Source organism: Hemiscyllium ocellatum, chromosome 12 (assembly GCF_020745735.1).
Source record: "Hemiscyllium ocellatum isolate sHemOce1 chromosome 12, sHemOce1.pat.X.cur, whole genome shotgun sequence".
Classification (NCBI taxonomy): domain Eukaryota; kingdom Metazoa; phylum Chordata; class Chondrichthyes; order Orectolobiformes; family Hemiscylliidae; genus Hemiscyllium; species Hemiscyllium ocellatum.
In genome coordinates this window covers 36,340,268-36,361,220 of record NC_083412.1, presented here as the reverse complement: position 1 = coordinate 36,361,220, position 20,953 = coordinate 36,340,268, and the positions used below count along the sequence as shown (strand labels likewise).

Here is a 20,953-nt window from a genome sequence, read left to right as displayed (position 1 = left end):
AGTTGAAATATTGAGTAAGAAACTCCCAGTAGCAAGGAATTATATCATTAAAAAATTCTGAAAAATGGGGGGAAAAAAGAACTAACGAATTACTAAGTAAATGGCCAAAAGAAGTAACCTTTGATATAAATATGTGTGATGAAATGGAAGGGTTAATTAAGAACCACAGACCCAAAGATAAATCTTAAAAGAGGACACGGAAAAGGGAACAGGAGGCCGAGATAGTAAAACTTTTTAGGATTGAGAGAGAAGAGCTGAGCAAAGCCTATCAGGCACCAGTTACAATAAGGAGAGATGCCAGAGAGCAGAACAAACAAAGGCTCTGGAAGGAAAAATCTCCACATGCTCACAGCAGAACAAACAGCCTTTGGGAACAGAGGCTCAGCAAGAAAAAACATCCATATATCCAGACTTAAAAGAATTAGAAAAAAACCCTCCCTATTCAGGCAAAGACAATGCGACACACTGTCCTGTATTAAGGGGAACGGTAGAGATAGAGGGAGAATTGGATTGGGGGGAAGGTGACCCAGAGCTGAATATATTAAGAATGAAAAGAGAGGCAGAACAGGAGAGGAGGCAAGAAGGAATAGAAGCTACACAACAGAAAAAAAAGATTGTGAGATGAAATTCAGATGTTACGCATGTTGAGATCACAAAGAGACTATGAGGCAAATCTAAACAACTGCAAGAATGTTGAGTGCAGACAAATGGAGAGTGATAACGGGAAGGGAGCTGAGGATGCAGTTACACAGGCAGAAGACGGGCCCAAGCAGAACAAGTAGGAAAAGAATGGGAGGAAATAGAAGTAGAGTCAGATTTGGAATCCGATGAGGAATCACAATGTAGCAATTTCAATAAGAGAAAGAAGCCCCCATGGGGGAAGATGCTGCCATTGCTTATAAAAGGGGGGAGACAGCCGCAATACATTTGTTGGGGAACCCAGGATCTGGAAGGGCTGAAAAATATGTTGCCCAGCTTACTGAGGGAGCAGCAAAGTGGGTTACAGCCTTTGAAGACAAAAGCACAGGACGGTTGTTGGCTATGGGGGATTTGAAGGCACTGCTAATAGAGATGGTGGGGCTCCCTAATGTTAAGAGAGATAATGGACTGAGCCTGCCTGAAGCATGTGGTGGACAATCCGATGGTTGATGGTGCTGGGTTTGATCAAGTAAGACAAAGGGTATGGCAGGCCCTTAGAGACAGTTATCCACCTAAGATTGATCCCAAAGCTTTGAGAGGGGATCTGCTGCGAGATATAGAAAACCCAGCAGCCTCTCTAGAAAACCAGCTAAAAAGATGGAGGCTTGAAACAGAACAAGATGTGGGAGGTAGCCAACTGTTGACTGCAATGTTCTGGACTGCTAGGCAAAGCCCCCTCAAGTCAAATCTAAGGTAGAGGAGGAAGCGGGTCTAATGTCAATGGCCCACCAGGAATTCAGAGATCATGTAGTCCATGCAATCGAAAGATACTAGAAAGACAATAAGAGGCAGGCTGATCAACAGGAGGAGGTGCAAAGAAAATGCAGCTCAAGGATCTTAAAAAGAGAGAGAGAGAAAGGCAAAAGTATGCTGCCAGTGACAACTGAGTTAATAGGCGCTACTGAAGTGCACAAATTGCCGGTCCAAGGAGACCCTCTCATACCACCTGGCAAGGGCTGGATAACCCCATTCCGATAACAAACGTTTTTGGGGGAACTTGTCCACAGATACCATACCAAGGGCAAAATAAAATTAAACAACAGCCTAAACAGAATGGAGGTTCCCAAGGACAGGGACAAAGAGGTGGGGGAGCGAAAGGGTATGGTGAGAAGGCAGACTCAGAGAGGGTCAGAAATAGTGTGTTGGGGATGGCAGGATTTAGTTCAGACTGGATTGGGGAATACGCCGAAATTACGGCTGCCATGAGGAAAACAATGAAGGAGGCAGGACATGCAAGTCTGAAGAGTGCACTGCAGTGGAAGGTGGATGCTGCATCAGCTTTCAACACCGTTAAGCAGGCATTGCAGTTGGCCCTGCCGAACTATGAAAATCTTTGTGTCAAATAGACTGGAAGGTTATGCTGCCGCAGTACTTGCACAAGAGATGGGCATAGGGAGAACTAAGCAACCTATTGCGTATTACAGCATCAGATTGGATGAAGTGGCTCAGGGATATCCACCTTGTTACCAGGGGCCAGCGGGGGCTCATTTTGCATATGAGAAGGCATCCTCCTTAACGATGGGCTATCCTGTGATCATGTACACATGCCATTAGGTAGCAGAATTGTTTGAAAAATGGCAATTTGTATTGACATCTGCCAGAATAATAGCATATCAGATATTATTGACATTTCCAGACATAACTACACAGAAATGCGCTACAAGGAACTTAGCAGACTATGTCCCATTAGAACATGAGGGAGAACTCCATGATTGTGTAGTCAACTCGCCACTTTTGCTCAATTGTGGGCTGATTTACAGCCTGAGCTGCTGCCTGATGAGGACAAGAAGGTACTATTCGTAGATGGCTCATGCTTTAAAGACTATGATGGGAATCATGCGGGATTTGCAGTAGTCCAACAGGAGGAGTCTCAGTTTAGGACAGTTATATTGGAGGCCTGTCCACAACCTTGTTCAGCATAGCTAGCTGAGCTTAAGGCACGAACAGCAGCATGTGAGTTGATGGAAGGTGAGAAGGCGGATATCTATACTGATTCAGCTTATGATCATGGGGTCTGCCATCTATTCGGGGTGGTCTAGAAGCAAAGGGGCTTCAGGAAGAGCAACGGAGATCCATACAACATTGCCAACAGATTGTAGGGTCGACGACTGCATTAATGAAGCCAAAAGTGCTTGTTGTTATAATGTGCCAAGCACACAAGAAAGGCAGTGATATGGTGGGCGAGGGTAATCAGGCAGCAGATAAAGCGGCCAGAATGGCCTCTGTATGCACTTCAGCTGTCATTGTGCCCCAGGTGCACACCCGGAGCCTACAATAGCAGATATCATTGAGATGCAAGGTAAGGTGGCCTGAGCTGAACACTACTGTGGAGACAAAGGGAAGCCCTGTGGAGCACAGAGGAAGGTTTGTGAGTGGCACCTACCACTCTGTTGACTATTCCCATCTCAGACACACATGGGTTGGATCACTGTGCTAGAGGTGAAGTACTGAGGAGGATAAAGAAGGACGGATTCTGGTCACCTTACTTGCAGGCCTCAGTGCAATATATGTACTCAAACTAATATCAGAAAGAGAATAACGACCCCTTGAGGACACGTACCAGTACCTGAGGGACCATTTAACCATTTGGTAATCAACTATATAGCTACAATAAAGACAGTGAGAAGGAAGAGATATATGTTGATGGTAATAACAGGTTTAGTAGATGGGTAGATGCAGCTCCATCCAAAGGCTCAGGGACAGGCACAGTAGTGGAACTCTTAACAAATGAAGTTATTCCAAGGTTTGGCATACCAGCAGAGATCAGTTCAGACAATGTGTCTGCTTTTATCCAAAGAGTGGTTAAGTTGGTGCTGCAGACTTTGAGGATCAAGCAAAGATTTGGTTGTTTGTATCATCCCCAGTCACAAGGTATGGTGGAATGGATTAATGGAATGTTAAAAGCCAACTTGAATAAAATTTGCACAAGTACCAACCTTAACTGGGTCGATGCACTGGCACTAGCACTAATGAGCTACCCTATGCAGACTAACTGTATGACAAACATGACGCCGCATGAAATGCTTACCGGTAGACCCATGCCAGGTGGAAGGATCTGTATGAAGGACCTAGCTTGGAACAACTGGAGCTCATACTCAAGCAGTACATGCAACAGCTAACGATGATACATGAATCTGTCCACATACAGGAAAAATGTGGAAGCTGGTGTCTGGCAAAGAAAAGGGGCCTATTAAACCCAGAGATCAGGTGCATGTAAGAGTCTTCCAGAGAAAACGGTACGAGTTGAGAAGAAAGGGACTCTTCATTGTAACCAAAGCATCGTCATTACCATTCATGTGGGGGAAGTATCATCTCAATCACTGCACCAGAGCTTTCTGGCAGACGCAGATAGACCCCAGAGCTGAGCTGAGTGAGGGTGAGGAAGGGGCAGCGGTGACCAAACAGGACGTGATGGAGTGTCTTCATGTGACTTTGAGCAATCAGTGAGTGAGGGCTTCGGCGACACTGGTGTTTCTGGGACTATCAGAATTGGGTCTGTGGAAGGTGAATTTTCTCCTTATTATATGACTGGGGACAGGTTGAAGGAAGCTACTAATGCCCCCTCCCCAGTCCTGAACCTTTCTACTCCTGTCAGACTTGGGGACCATCAATTTGGCAGACCTGGCAGATCTTGCTTGATAGTGTCAATGCCCTGTAAAGCCTAGCCAAAAAGTATAAAGGAGTAAGGAGTGTGGAGCCCAATCTTTAGCATAGTTGTCTGCCCGGAGCAATCATTGGTACCAATGGGTAAATTACATGGCAGTGATGCTGATTAAACAGGACTGCTTCCTGTGCACTAAGTCAAAACCGTCATACTTCATTATTCCTGTGCCCTATAATTCTTCCACTTGCTCCCGATGGCAATGACAACGACCCTGTCGGACATTTGATCTGAATCACTCACCGTTATCTTTACATCCCTCTTGCCCTTTCTGTTGCCTCCACATTATATTGACTGGATGAGTCAGGGAGCCAGCAACTTCAGCAGTGTTGTAGTTATGGTACTCCTTGGTTATGGTACCAGTAAAAATAACCAGACGTTCTCCATAGCTGATTTCGTGGTGCGTAAAGGTTTGAGCTTTGAATGTTTCAGATGGAATGGGTCTGTTCCAGTAGGCCACTTTGAAGGCCCTTGTGACATTGAGACTGACACAACCTTTGGTGCCAGTGCTCTTCATCATGAGTTCATTATGAATTCTCAGCACATTCCCTTAGCAGATACCTGGTGCTGTGTGGACTGGAAGGGAGGCTGTGTCTGACCCTTCCCTCTGGCTGGGATGGTGTCTGCACCCATGTGATGCTCCTCCATGAGATTGTTGTGTTACCACAGGCCTGGTTTGACGCCCTATCACAACTGACTTTGCACCACCCTAGACAGGGATATGTCTCTGATCCAGCAATACACATTGATGTAAGTAAGCCAAGGGGCATCCCCAACAAGCTCAAGGCCTAAAATGAAATTGTCGTGGGCTGGGAAGCACTTATCCCTGCCCTTGGTGTTAGCAAAAATGCTGAATGGATTAATTACATCTATTACAACCAGCAGAGGTTTATTAATTACACCTATGGTGTTTTTGCAGCATTAGGGGAACATTAGATTAGATTACTTACAGTGTGGAAACAGGCCCTTCGGCCCTACAAGGCCACACCGACCCGCCGAAGCGCAACCCACCCATACCCCTACATTATCCCTTACCTAACACTACGGGCAATTTAGCATGGCCAATTTATCTGACCCGCACATCTTTGGACTGTGGGAGGAAACCAGAGCAGCTGGAGGAAACCCACACAGACACGGGGAGAACATGCAAACTCCACACAGTCAGTCGCGTGAGATGGGAATTGAACCTGGGTCTCTGGTGCTGTGAGGCAGCAGTGCTAACCACTGTGCCACCGTGCCACCCACAAAGTTGGATGCAACCAGCAAAATGGCATGGCAAAATATCCAGGCCTTCGACTGGCTGTTGGATGAGAAAGGTGGTGTCTGTGTTATGTTTGGGGAACATTGCTGTACCTTCAGACCCAATAATATTAGCCCAGAAGGATAATTTACTAAGGTGATGGATAAGCTAAGGAATCTGAACAAGGAGCTGAAGTAGAATGCAGGGTCTGGCTATCAGTTGTTTTGGCTGTTGGATAGTATTTCAGGTGGATGGGGGGCTTGGTTTGCCAAGATTGGGATTGTTGCGGGTATCATGCTGATTATCATTGTATTTGTTTTTTTGCTGTGCTATACCTTCTATTAAGTCTTTTTTAGTGTGTCTTACTGTGCAGTAATTCACTGTCATTCCAGCATACTCTGGACCAACTCCTTCTTCTGCTAGTGTTCCAATGCTCTATTATTATGGTCTGCTGTCTGCTGAAGTGCTAAAGCCTTGTCCAGACGAAGATGCCTCAATCACATTGTGTTGCATGCTCCCTTAGATTGTGTGGGGTCCTTGGGACCTTTTTCCTGTTCTAGCTACTGTGTGACAGGTTTTTGGCCCAGTGACTCCAGGAATGGAGGGAGAATCCTTTGAGAACTGGTCCCCAGGAAATTGTTTTTGCCTGCTTTCAGGGCTACAACTAACGACTTGGCCTTTGTACGTCCAGCCTCATTGTATTCCTGCTCTGTGTGAGACCGGTATGTCTCAAAGTGGGGAATATGGAATATATGGAAATTAATTTAGCAGTTATGTAATTAACTTAGTGGAGTAATGCATGCATTGGATCGCATTTCAGATGAGCAATAGCTGGACTCAACAGAAAATGGTAGCACACTATGATAGGCTAGTTAAATCACGTGATAGATGAGCTAATGCTAAAGGCAATGGTGGTGTAATGTGATAGGTTAAGTGTAAAGTAGCAGAGCAGTGTGGCAGAAGGTGATTAGTTTAGAAAGACAAAGCAAGCTAGTATGATTGGTTATGCTAATGATACCAGATAAGCGTGGGAACTAGAAAAGTATAAACTGGAGAGACCGCAAGAATGTGCAGAAAGACATTTTCTGATTGCCATAGCTTTTGTTTGCAAATAGAAGTTTATCTTCATGAAGGATTTTCTGCACGTCCTGGTAATTTTCTCAGAGTATCGGGTGATCTTTCCACAACATTATGAGCAGTGAAAACTGATTGATGTGCAATTAAAATTGAACTAATTACAATGCCACCCATCCTATCACTTTTCTGTAAAATGTTTCACCACTTTCACCTCCTGATGTGAACAGTTGAAATGAATAGCACTCAAAAGCAGTAGCTGATGTAATTAAGATCCAAGTGCATTTCTTTCCTGGACCCTGAGCACACCAGGGCAATCTAGCAGAAGTGAATCTTCAGCAATAAGGGATCCATAGAAGTCAGAAGATTTGTTTTTGGTTTAATGAGTACTCTGCCTGGTGACATGTGTATCTTGTGATTTAAAGTGCACCTGAGTGGCAACGTTTTCACACTGAAGGTGGTTCGTATGTGGAATTAGACAACCATGGCTGACAAAGGAAGTCAGGAAATTAATCATAGAAAAAGAGAGAGCTGATAAAGTGGCCAAGAGCAGTGGGAAATCAGAAGATTGGGAAGACTGCAAAAACAAACAGAGGATAACAAAGAGAAATACGGAAGGAGAGGATCAAATATAAAGGTAAGCTAGCCGGTAATATTAGAAATGATTAGTAAAAGTTTCTTTCAGTACATAAGAACCAAATGAGAGACAAAAGTAGAGATTGGGCTGTTCCAAATTAATGCAGGAAGGCTAGTGATGGGAGATAAGGAAATAGCTGAAGAGCATAATAAATATTTTGTGTCAGTCTTCACAGTGGAAGAAATGAGTAATATACCAACAATTAAGGAGGGTCAAGGGGCAGAGTTGAGTATGGTAGCCATTGCAAAAGAGAAAGTACTTGAAAAGATAAAAGGTCTAAAAACTGATAAATTTTCAGGCCCAGATGGGCTATTTCCTAGAGTTTTGAGGGAGGTGGCTGAAGAAATAGTAGAGGCATTGGTTGTAATCTTTCAAAAATCACTGGAGTCGGGGAAAGTCCCAGATGATTGGAAAATCCCTGTTGTAACCCCCTTGTTCAAGAAAAAATTAAGACAAGAGATGGAAAATTATAGGCCAATTAGCCTAACCTCAGTTGTAAGTAAAATTCTAGAAATTGTCATCAAGGATGGGGTCTCTAAATTCTTAGAAGTGGAGGTTGGATTAGAATAAGTCAACATGGATTTAGTAAGTGGGGGGGGTCATGCCTGACAAACCTGATAGAATTCTTTGAAGATGTAACAAGTATGTTAGACCAGGGAAACCCAGTGGATGTTATCCACCTAAACTTCCAAAAGGCCTTTGATAAGGTGCCTCACGGGAGGCTGCTGAGCAAGGTGAGGGCCCATGGTGTTCGAGGTGAGCTACTGGTATGGATTGAGGATTGGCTGTCTGACAGAAGGCAGAGAGTTGGGATAAAAGGTTCTTTTTCGGAATGGCAGCCGGTGACAAGTGGTGTACCGCAGGGTTCAGTGTTGGAGCTGCAGATGTTCACTTTGCATATTAATGACCTGGATGAAGGGACTGAGGGGCATGCTGGCAAAGTTTGCCGATGATATGAAGTAAGGTGGACAGACGGGTAGTACTGAAGAAATGGGGAGACTGCAGAAAGATTTAGACAGATGAAATTCAATGTGAGTAAATGCAAGGTCCTGCACTTTGGGGAAAAAGAACACTGGCATGGATTATTTTCTAACCGGTGAGAAAATTCATAAAGCCAAAGTACCAAGGGATCTGGGAGTGCTAGTACAGGATTCTCTAAAAATTGATTTGCAGATTGAGTCCGAGGTTAAGAAAGCAAATGTACTGTTGTCATTTATCTCAAGAGGGTTGAAATGCATAAGCAGTGATGTGCTACTGAGACTTTATAAAGCTCTGGTTAGGCCCCATTTGGATTACTGTGTCCAGCAGAGACTCTCACGGATGACCCCTAGAATGGTAGACCTAACATACGATGAATGGCTGAGGATCCTGGGATTGTATTCATTAGAGTTTAGAAGACTGAGGGGAAATCTAATAGAAACTTACAAGATAATGCATGGCTTAGATAGGGGAGATGTTGGGAAATTACTTCCGTCAGGCAGGGATACTAGGACCCATGGACACAGCTTTGGAATTAGAGGTCAAATTAAAACAGAAATGAGGAGACATTTCTTCAGCCAGAGAGTGGTGGGCCTGTGGAATTCATTGCCATAGAGTACAGTGGAGGCAGGAACATTAAATATCTTCAAGGCAGATATTGATAAATTCTTAATCTCGCAAGGAATTAAGGAATACGGGGAGAGTGTGGGTAAGTGGCATTGAAATGCCCATCAGCAATGATTGAATGGCAGCATGGACTTCATGGGCCAAATGGCCTTACGTCCATTCCTATGTCTTATGATGTTATGGTCTTATGGAATGAACTGCCAGAGAAAGTGGTAGATGCGGATACAGGTACAACATTTAAAAGACATTTCAACAGGGACATGAATAGGAAAGATTCAGAGGAAAATGGGCCAAATGCAACCAAATGGGGATAGTTTAGTTTGGAAAAGACAGTCAGCATCGGCAAGTTAGACCAAAATGTCTATTTCCATGCTGTATGACTCTGTGACTCAGTCTCAGCCATCTGGATGAATGCCCATCAGTATAAGAAGAAGGTCAATGCCCTTATCTATTCCACCAATGTAAGTACTACCATTTCTCTCCAGTACTTCACGCTCATTTCATCTCTGCTACTGTAGCTACATCCCACCAAAGCTTGTGTTCTACCACTCTCACAATTGCCTACATCTTCCCCACTCACTTTCATCTACCCCACATTGAAACACCATTAACCCTGCCTGCCCACTGTACAGCCTATTGGCTTGTTCAGGAAACCTCACCACTTACAGCAGCAGTCATAACTATGGCACACACTTTTACTTTCCATAATATTACCTCTTTCTCATTCCAAGAGCATAACAATCCACAATTAGGCAGAAAGAGTCAAGCTGGTTGGTGTGCAGCCATTCATTCCAATCCTCATCTCTTATGAGCAAAGAATCATAACTATGACTACCAAGAGAAGCCTAGACTGGTATTGGAGGCTGCCCTTGACTTATTGTGCTTCAATCCCTTCATGAAGGCTCTTTCTATTGAGTGGGCTGAGGCCTGTGACCTCAATGATCAGTGACTAATTTCCTGGCTTTGTGTCTGCATCAAAAGGCATGACAGAACAATAACAATATGGGTCAAATAACTCTGGGTAAGGGGCAATGTGCAAAAAGGAAAGGCAAGGAAATGCAAGGCAGGGATACTGCAAACATCCAGGTAGGCTCAGAGTGAGTGAGCACAATGACAGGGAATGAGGAGCCTGGAGAGGCAGCCTGATCCAATCCATGAGCTACATATGTCTGACGAAGCATACAGTGTCTTTGCTGTAGCTTCTTGTTCAGCCTGAGGTGAATGATTGAAGTTCAGAAGTATCCTGCACATATGTGGATCCGAGATGTGCTAATAGAATTCTTATAGGTGGGCACACATTGAATAACAATGCCGATTTATATGGGGTGCATGTAATCAGTGTCCATGGAGATGCCGATGCCCAATGTCCAACATTAAGATATTTTGGAGCAAGTGGCAAGTTCAAACCACCAAGAAATCTCGTTGAATTCCATGTTGGGTTTTCCTAATTGCTAGTTTGTTGGTGAGTTTACTAAGTTGGCCAAATGGACTGAAACGCCTCTACCTGCATTGTAGGGATTCTATAATTCTAAATGCTCAATGGATGGCAAGTTGGACTGTTAAAAAGATATTTAACAAGCAATAAAGAGCATCAATTGGAACCTTGCCGCTCCCATGCAAGAATCTTGCCATTTCACAAGCAAGATGAGATGCGATGATCTCAACATCAAGATGGGCTTCGCCAAACATCTCACCTGATTCTACCATCATTTCACCATAGCCCATGGCAGTCAGAACCTGCTACATTTCCTTCCTGGAATATATTCTGGAGTAGAGGGTTGGGTAGGAGATGCAGAAAAGAACCTAATTTCTGCTTGACAGGGGTTCAGTTTTTCTTAGGTGGTAACATGTTACACAATCCGTGTGGAAGGAGCCTGCCGAAGCTGGTGGCAGAGTGAGGCAAGGAGGAGATTAGATTACTTACAGTGTGAAAACAGGCCCTTCAGCCCAACAAGTCGACACTGACCCTCCGAAGAACAACCCACCTAGACCCATTCCCCTACATCTAACACTATGGGCAAATTAGCAGGGCCAATTCACCTAACCTGCACATTTATGGACTGTGGGAGGAAACCCATGCATACATGGGGAGAATGTGCAAACTCCACACAGACAGTTGCCTGAGGCGGGAGTTGAACCTGGGTCTTTGGCACTGTGAGGCAGCAGTGCTAACCACTGTGCCACCCATTTACTTGGCAGAGAGAGATTTGGCCACTTACAGAATTAATTATTAAAATATTGAAGGAGGTACAAAAGAGCATCTAGTCCTAGGATCTACCAGCTTGTGGGCAGCACGGTGTGGAGTTTGCACATTCTCCCCGTGTCAGCATGGGTTTCCTCTAGGTGCTCCGGTTTCCTCCCACTGTCCAAAAATGTGCAAGTTAGGTGAATTGGCCATGCTAAATTGCCCGTAGTGTTAGGTGAAGTGGTAAATATAGGGGAATCGGTCTGGGTGGATTGCACTTCGGCGAGTCGGTGTGGACTTCTTGGGCCAAAGGGCCTGTTTCCCCACTGTAAGTAATCTAATCTTTGACATATCCTAGAGTAGCACAATGAGCTTTGTAAATTTACTGGAGATGGGTATGGGGATTCACAGAGACTATTGAATTAATTAAAGAAGGTGGTGTGGCTCTTATGATCAAAAACTTGCTTCTGTGCCTACTTTCTTCTATCTTTAGATGCTCCCCCCATTACCTTGTGGGGGTTGAAGAGTTTCCAGTGGGAACATCCAATAGAAAATAATGTAACACTTGCAAATGATCATATAGATTGAACTCCAATTTGAAACATACAAGTCAAGCAATGTGTTCCATTAGCTGGTTTTTTTAATGGTCTTTGTTCATGGGACCCAAGCACCATACTTAAAGGTCACCTGGACAGCATTCACTCACTGCAAGTTAGGAGCATTACTTGAGTGAAGAAGCCTGCAGCAAAACATTCTGGCCCACCCATCCTTCATTGTTCAGTTTGCCTCCCTTGCTCAGTCAGCCTGCCTTCCTTCCACCTTTCTACCCTTGCCCAGACGCACTAGATGCTTCCACTCTCAGCCAGACCCCTTGTTCATCCTCTTCGACCACAGCCAGCTTCTCTCAATCATGGCATATCATTGACAAATGCTCCCCAGAGCTACTCATTCAAAAGGCCAGGAAAGTGAGTATTGTGGCTTTAAGCAGTCATGAATTGAACGCATCACTCATGTAGAACTTAACAAGGAATTCTGGTCTGCTGGCTTTTAATAGGCATTACATGCAAATACATGCAAAAAGGCTTCCTGATTCTTGCTATTGGGAAGCTCTATGACCTTTCAATTCAGAGAACTTAATTGGAAACTTTCAAATGACCACTGGGAATCAAGGTTTTGGCTTCTTGCCCAATTCAGCTCCCTTCGCCACGTCTTCCTGCTCCCAAGAGCAGCCAATGATTCCAAACAGTCAACTTTTAAAAACTTACAGCTCTTCTAGTTAAAGTAATTGAATATATATTGCTGTTGAATAAATTTAAAATTGTCTTACAGTACTCCCTTATATTTTCAAAGAAGCACAAGATGCAAGAATTATCAGTAAATCTAAACCAGTTCAACATTGAGATATCCAGATAACTAGGATATAATGTTCAGACTACATACTGAATGCAGTTAATAATGTCAGCTCTAAACAACCACATGATGTGTCTTTATATATTTTACCTTGTAGATCTGTAGCAGCAAGTCAGTCCATGAACGTTTACTGACAGACTCAAACACACCATCACCTAGTTTAAAGATTTCAGTGCTTTCAGTGATCTGCGAACAACCCTAAAAAAAGCAAAATGTAATTTAGGCACAGTGCTGTTTTGCCCATGCTTACACAGGTAAAAGATTTAAAGAACATCCCTTGTGGCTATGTTTTTGATTTAAAGTTTGTTTTAAAAAAGGTTTATATAAAATCAAATATTATGTTTTTAGCATAAATCATCCAAATGCATACTCTTTATCTGTAAGAGAATACTCTAGATCTTTGATCCTAGTGTAATGTAGATAATGAGAATGAAGACAGATTTACTGTTTAGCAGCGTCTTTCAAGTATAATACTTTAATAACACAAAACCAATTTCGGAAAGAATGGTTGAGTTTTGTTGTTAATATTCAAAGGCTATTTTACGACAATGATTGTAATAATCGGGTATACATTACTTCACTTTTCCTGTGAATAATAACATGAAAAGTGCTACTATAGTATAGCAGCGGAAACAGATGCGGTACAAATGTGCTAATAATTTGACATTGCTCAAAGTGTGGAACAAGGTATTATAATCCTCTTTCATCCATTTGTAACATGAGCTAATGAAATTTTGCAGTAAGGATGGGAATGAATGAAACATAAAAGGTAAAGCTATAAAATGGTTTTATTACGTGAATAACAAGATGTCTGTGAGAACTTGACCCACAATATTAACCCCATATTTCTCGTTGTAGAGATGTCTATGAGCCTGCTGAATAGTTTAAGATAAACTATTTCATCTGTTTCTCATATTCAGGTTTGAATAGAACAGGGAGGAAGTGAAGACTGCAGATGCTGGAGATTAGAGTCGAGGGGTGTGGTGCTGGAAAAGCACAGCAGGTCAGGCAGCATCTCAGGTGTGAGAGAGGAGGAGAATTTCTTCAAAGTAGGCCACCTTGGAAGAGGCTTCCTGGTGAAGGGTCTGTTTCCATGTTGTACATCTCTATGACTCTATATTCTTGGGTATGTTGGATTGCCTGGCCATAGAATGTAGTGGACAGCTAGGAGGTAGAATTGCATGGAAGCCTGCTCACTGAGCAAGAAGCTCCTCCTACATAATTTTCCTCTTTGGTGCACCTGAGCAATCTGATGAAAGCTCTGATTTGGCGTGAGCATGTCAGATGCTGGACAGCTGAATGTACATTTTGGACCAATACGCATAATGATCCAATGAGGTTTCAGTGCAGATTGTTTCTCTGCAAAACGCAGGATGACTGGAGTATATTGTGATTTCTGTTATGTTTGACTTTACAAAGAACTGTGAATAAAAGTACTGATGGTAATCTTATCAGATTAGATCTACTCCACGACACGAAGAACTGTGCTACTTTGCATATCAAAAATATTTTACAAAGTAGATAACACTGCAAGAATAACACAAATACAATAATAATTGAGTTTACAAAGACGGTCATTAAAATGCTATCATTTACCTCTTTACAAAAATAATTTCAAAGTAGAGTGAAGTGCAGTTACCCATAAACAACAACTTGCAATGTTACTGTCTCTAACAGGGTCAAGTAGACAGGCAAGGCTGGAAGGACACAGCAAGCCAGGCAGCGTCAGGAAATGCAGAAGTTGATGTTTCGGGTGTAACCCTTCTTCAGGTATGGGGGGAGCTGCAGATAAAGGGGGAGAGGGGGCAGGGTCGTGAAGTGGGGATAGGTGAAGACAGATAGACCTGGTTGGTCAATGGGAGGACTGAATCCGTTTGGTGGCACGGAGCAGTGGAAGGGAGGGGGGAGAAGCTGGGAAGGGAGTCATGGTATGGGGAGGGAGATTATTTGAAATTGGAGAACTCAATGTTGAGCCCTCCTGGCTGTAAGGTACCCAGGCAGAAGATAAGGTGGTGTTCCTCCAGTAGGAGCTGTGGTTTGTTTTGGTACTGGAGGAGGCCCAGGATGGTCATGTCTAAAAGAGGCCTGTCTACTTTGGATTCCAGCATCTGCAGTTTTTTTTGTCTTTAACAGAATAAAAGCCCAAAACACTATACATGTATTGTTGAAATAAACTGATAGCAAACCATGGAAAAAATTAGGCCCAATGATCAAAAGATTAGTTTGGTGAGCATATTTTAAAATGAAAGAAAACTCAAGATACTGACAACTTCAGGAAGTGAATTCCAGAGCTTTAGTCCTTGTTAGTTGAGGTGACAGATGACAATTATGGAACAATCAATGTCAGAAATTCTCATGAGACTAGAATTAGTGCACAGCAAACATCTTGGGTGGCTATAAGGCTGATGGAAATCAGACAGAGGGAGATGCAAAGTCATTGAAGGATGTGAAAGCAAGGGTGAGAGTTTTAAAATTGGAGTGGTGCTTCACTGTGAATGAAGATAAGTTAGAAAGCACAGGAAAAATGGCTGAGAAGCAGTCGGTATGAGTTAGGGCATGGACAGCAGTTTTGAATGATGTCACATTACAGACGGAATGATGAGGGGGACCAGAAAGATTTGTGTTGCCATAAATTTAGCAGTAAATCTCTTATTTGCTGACCAAACATGTAGGATCCCTACCTGTAGCTGGTTCCATTGTTTAAACTGTTCAGGTTCAAGTAAGAATTCTGGTTTCACGTGAGCAAGACAAGCTCCTTGAACTCTGTAATAATGTATAATTAAAATGTAGGAAAAAAATGCCATTCATTATGCCCAAAAACTAACGACTACATGTGTCTTCTGTTTTACAGTACCGAGGGGAAAATGCCATGTTATTTCTGGACAGAATTATTACAATTATGAAATAGGAAAGTCCTCAGATAATAGAATTTTATATTTAACGGCTGGAAAATATAATCTACTACAACCTGAAGGTGGGAGCTGAAGAGTATGATTGGATAATGTCTACATTTGCCTGTGGGAAAAATGTTTTGACAATGTTCATATTCTCCTGGGCACCAATACAAGTTAAACAAATAGGGCTGTTCCCTTGAAGGTGATAGTCCTCTCCTTGAGAACAATTCATTTAAGTAAAGAAAAAGAATCAGGGTTTTCTTTCCAAACATGGTGAATGGGAGAATTAGTACTAATGAATCGTTATTGTGAGAACAAAAATTTGTCACAAATATCTGCCTGGAGAAATTAACACAATTATTTCAACTAGGAATATCATCGATTATACATAAACTATATGTCACATTTCTACACATGGATTTCCTCCAGGTGCTCTAGTTTCCTCCCACAGTCCAAAGATGTAGAGCTAGGTAGATTGGCGGTTCAAATAATTGCCCCATAGTGTCCAGAGATATGCGGGTTAGATGGGTTAGCCTTGATAAAACCCTCATGCAAAGCTAGAGGGATGGGGTTGGGAGATGGGTCGAGGTGGATTACTCTTTGGAGGGTGAGTGCAGACTCAAAGGGCTGAATGGCCTCTTTCTGCACTGTAGGGATTCTATGATTTTATTATTCTATTCTATGGTTCTAGATCTCCTCAGAAAATGGTAGTAATGTGTTGGATTTTGAAACAGCAACAAAGAAGGAAGCATAACATAGATCAAAGTCAAAATAACATGTGTCTAAGAGAGAATTTTTTCTTCATTCATGAATGGGATGTAAGCATCATTGGCAGGGACATTATTTAATGGTGGAGATGTTTTACTTTCTTGTACCACTGCAACTTGTATATAAACCACAGTACTATTAGAAGGGGAGTTGCAGGAATTATTTTTATGTTCATGGGATGTGGGCATCACTGGCTAGACAAGCATTTATTGCCCATTCCTAATTGCCCAGAGGGCAGTTAACAGTCAACCACACTGCAGCGAATCTGAATTCACATATAGGCTAGAACAGGCAAGAATGGCAGATTTCCTATCCTAAAGGAACTATTGAAACCAATGTTTTTTATAACTGTTGACGATGGTTACATCATCATCATTAGGTTAGTTTGCATTTCAGGTTTTTAATGAATTCAAATTTCACATTTCAAATTTAAAAATCCATGTCCCCGAAACAATACCTTGAGGTTCTGGATTACCAATTCAATGACATTAGCATTACATCATCACCGCCCCTTTAGGCACAGCAACAGCAGAGAAATAATAATGTGGTTCCAAATCAGAATTGAATTTCACGTCAGGATGGAGTGTGCCTTCAGAGTGGAACTTGCAAATGATGGCGTTGCATGCATCTGCTGCCCTTGTACTTCCAGGTTGTACGTAAATTGCCTTGCTTCCCACCTCAGAAGGGCCTCATGAAATTGTGGGAAATGGCAGCATTGTCAGTCATCTGCCCCTTCCCACTAGCATTAAATTCTGCCAGTTATCGATATTTTTCTCCTTAAAGATGTCACCTATCCTGCTGTGTACTTCCTACATATTTTGTTTTTATTTCAGATTTTTAATCATGATTGTACTTTATTTTTGTAACAGTCAAGGGGGAGCATCTTCAATAAGTTCCTCATCTCCTTCTGGGAGATGAATGCAGTACAGAATTCAAAACACATCTAAAACCATAAGTTATAACACATTAAATTAGCAAAGCAACCACATATTAAAACAAAAAGATATCCACCTACTTTAAGAATGTAAACAGTGTTGAATATTGCCAGTGCAATTGTAGTAAACGTTCCATAGGGTCACCAAGCAATGGTTTCTTTCCAGTGAATCCTGGCAGCCACTGGCCGCTCAGATGGTTTAGCATTTCATAAATTGTCTTTGTATCTCTACCGATATGTTCTGTGCTGTATTGAGGAGAATTTTAATATTCAGATGCATATAACACTCTAGAGTTCCTTTACTTTACTGTTACTAGTAGTTTCACAGTTTAGTCGAAGCTCTAAAGTTACAATTCTCCATTTCATTGAAATACACAATGACTGACAGAGCAAGAAAATGCACACTGTGTTCCATATGAAACATACTGATCACAGGTATTGGAAAAACATACACACTCTGTCCATGACTCCTCTTCAAAATCAGAAAGGATGTGACCTTTATTAAAGCCACAACATGACAGCATAAAATAATCAATTTATTATAATACATATAAAGATTAGAAAAATCTCTTATCCTGTAATTAACTAATTTCTGGTCTCTATTTCTGTCTTAGTCTTTTAGAACCTCTTTGTTTCTCTCAGTATTCTTTGTATATTTCTGCTGTTATCTTGACCTCAATATTTACCTCCTATTTCTCACCTTTTGTATAAATCTCTTCTAATCTGTATTCAGTCTATTCTTTTTGTTTTTATTTAGCATTGGCACAACATTTAAAAGTGAAAACAGCAGTAAAGGATCAACAAAGAGCTTTCCAAATAGAGAAGTGATGGATGAACAGGATTTAGTGGGAGTGAGGGACTGGTCAGCAGAGTTCAGTTAGTCTTAAATTGATGCAGTAATTTATAGGACAGCTGATAAAGGAAAATGTTCGAATAGTGAAGTAAGCATGGATGATGTTTTCAGAAGTTTATGTCCTGGATTAGGATTACGGAGTAAAAGAAGTATGACAGAGGCAGAAGGTAATGGCTTCTGTCTTCCCAATATTTAATTTCATAAAACAAATGTACATGTTCAATATTTTATGAATAACGGAGGAGAACTCAAAAGATGCAAGTTTGGTTAATCACTGTAATTAATTAATTGTGCAGATACCCCAACACTGCTGATTCCCAAGGAATTGCTCAAAAGGATAGAGTGGAATTTAGATAGATTGCAGATTTTGGCAGAGACATGACAGATGAATTTTAATCTGGACAAATGCACTTTGGAAGATCAAATGCAAGTGCAAATTCTACAGTGTGGCAGAACCTTTAGGGGCATTGATGTACAGAGGAATCTGGACATACAGTTCCATAGATCACTGAAAGTGGCAACATGGGTGAATAAGGTGGTCACAAATACATTAAGCGTGCTTGCCTTCCTCTGTCAGGGCATCAAATAAAAAAGTTGGCAAGTTCTATTACAACTGTATAAAACTTTAGTTAGGCCACATTTGGAATATTACGTGCAGTTCTGGTCGTCGCACTACCAGAAGGACGTGGATGCTTTGGAGAAGGTGCAGAGAAGCTGACCAGAACGTTGCCTGATCTGGAGGGTTTTAGTTATGAGGGGAGGTTGATTAAATTCAGATTATTTTCACTGGAAAGACAGGCTGAGGGGCAACCTGATAGAGGTCTACAAAATTATGAGAGGTAGAAATGTCAACCAAAGAGGGTGCACAAGTTCAAGGTGAGAGGTAGAAACTTTCAGGAAAAGTGCAGGGAAACTCTTTCACACAGAGGGTGGTGGGCGCCTGAAATGCACTGCCAGTTGAGGTGGTGTAAGTCGGCACATTAGCAATGTTTAAGGTGTATCTTGATACTCACATGAATGGAGTGGGAAGCTGCAAACAGAAGGTTAGAAACTGTGTATGGGCAATAAGTAGCAGGTCTATATAAGGATTAGGAATCAGTGCAGGTTTGATGGGCCAAAGGGCCTGTTCCTGTGCTGCGTTGAATTGTAGAAATTTTCAATAGGTAATTACAATGTCTGTAACTGTCCAAAATGATCCCCACCTCTCTGTTGGTATTGGAGACTTCAGAGACATCTGACTTGCTGAGCTTAATAGTTACCCAAGAAAAGTTAAAGGAATTGATCTCCTGATCTCTCTCACTTCCAGGTGATTTCTAAACTAGCTGTCCCCAGCCTCACTCTCCAACTCACCACTGGATTTTCCCAGTCGAATGTGTGTTGCCGGGAAAGCACAGCAGGTCAGGCAGCATCCAAGGAGCAGGAGAATCGACATTTCGGGCATAAGCCCTTCATCAGGAATGATGCTTGTGGGCCAGGGCTGAGAGATAAATGAGTGAGAGGTGGTGTGGGTAGCTGAGAAAGTGATAGGTGGATGAACGTGAGGGATAAAGTGATAGGTCAGAGGGAGGAGGGGTGGGGAGGAGGGGGTGTGGGGGGGGATTAGTGACGGATAGGTCCAGAGGGCGATGCCGAGTTGAAGACTTGAGACTGGGATAATATGGGAGAGGGGAAATGAGGAAGCTGTTGAAATCCACATTTATCCTATATGTCTGCACGGTCCCAAGGCGGACTATGAGGCATTCTTCCTCCAGGCGTTGGATGGTAACAGTTTGGCAATGAAGGTGGCCCAGGACCTGCATGTCCTTGATGGAGTGGGAGGGGGAGTTGAAGTGTTCAGCCATGGGGCAGTGGAGTTGTTCTCTCTAGAACACTGATAGGTGTAGAGAGGGAACCATTCCCTCCGTGACTCCCTCATCAGGTCCACACACCCCCACCAGCCCACACCCAACTCCCGGCACCTTTCCCTGCCACTGCAGCAAGTGCAAAACCAGCACCCACACCACTCCCCTCACCTCTGTCAAATGTCCCAAGAGATTCTTCCACATCCATGAAAAATTTACCTGTACCTCTACCAATATCCTCTTCTGCATCCATTGCACCCGGTGTGGTCTCCTCTACATCGGGGAGACAGGAGACCTTCTTGCGGATCATTTCAGAGAACATCTCTGGGACACCTGCACCCACTCCCCCCTCCCACTCCATCAAGGACATGCAGGTACTGTGGCATCTCCACTGCCAAACTGTTACCACCCATCGCCTGGAAGAGGAACACCTCATAATCACCTTGGGACCTTGCAACCACACAAGATAAATGGGGATTTCAACATCTTCCTCATTTCCCCTCCCCCCACATTATCCCAATCCCAAGCCTCTAACTTGGCACCGCACTCCAGACCTGTCCACCACTTCTCCCTCTGATTTATCACCTTCTCCCTCACCTTCATTGACCTATTGCTTTCTCAGCTACCCACCCCACCTCCCACCCATTTATCTCTCAGCCTCGACCCACAAGTCTCATTCCTGATGAAGGGCCTATGCCTGAAACGTTGATTTTTCCTGCTCCTCGGATGCTGCCTGACCTGCTGTGCTTTCACAGCAACACACTCCTGACTCTGATCTCCAGCATCTGCAGTCCTTACTTTCTCCTACTGGATTTTCCTATTCATACATCAACCCAATGTCTGGTTAATGCCCAGGTCCAATCCACAACTCCCCTCAGACCCTCTGGAGACCTCCAACCCCTGCCCTGACATCCCACTTGACGCAAATCTCCTGACCCCCCCTCCCATACAGATGTACCCACAGCCCATCTCAACACTTCTGATTCAACTCTCGTACACTGCCAGAAAGTCCATTCAATAATCTAGGCTGACACCTCAGTGAAATACTGATACATTACTTGACAAGCAGTCCTTTTAGTGAAATACTAAATAATAGTCCAGAAATCCCTCTCTTACACAACAAGCACCCTATGATGGCACAGTAGCATCCTG

General features: G+C 42.9%; 1 protein-coding gene across 1 annotated transcript in view; it reads right to left on the bottom strand.

Moving 5' to 3' along the window:
• The window catches only part of LOC132820918 (cilia- and flagella-associated protein 47-like), a 491,537-nt gene that overhangs the window by 336,173 nt on the left and 134,411 nt on the right, over positions 1–20,953 (bottom strand). The window contains 3 exon segments of the mRNA XM_060833275.1: positions 12,602–12,709; positions 15,193–15,274; positions 17,189–17,353. Coding sequence (XP_060689258.1) covers positions 12,602–12,709; positions 15,193–15,274; positions 17,189–17,353 — 355 coding nt within the window.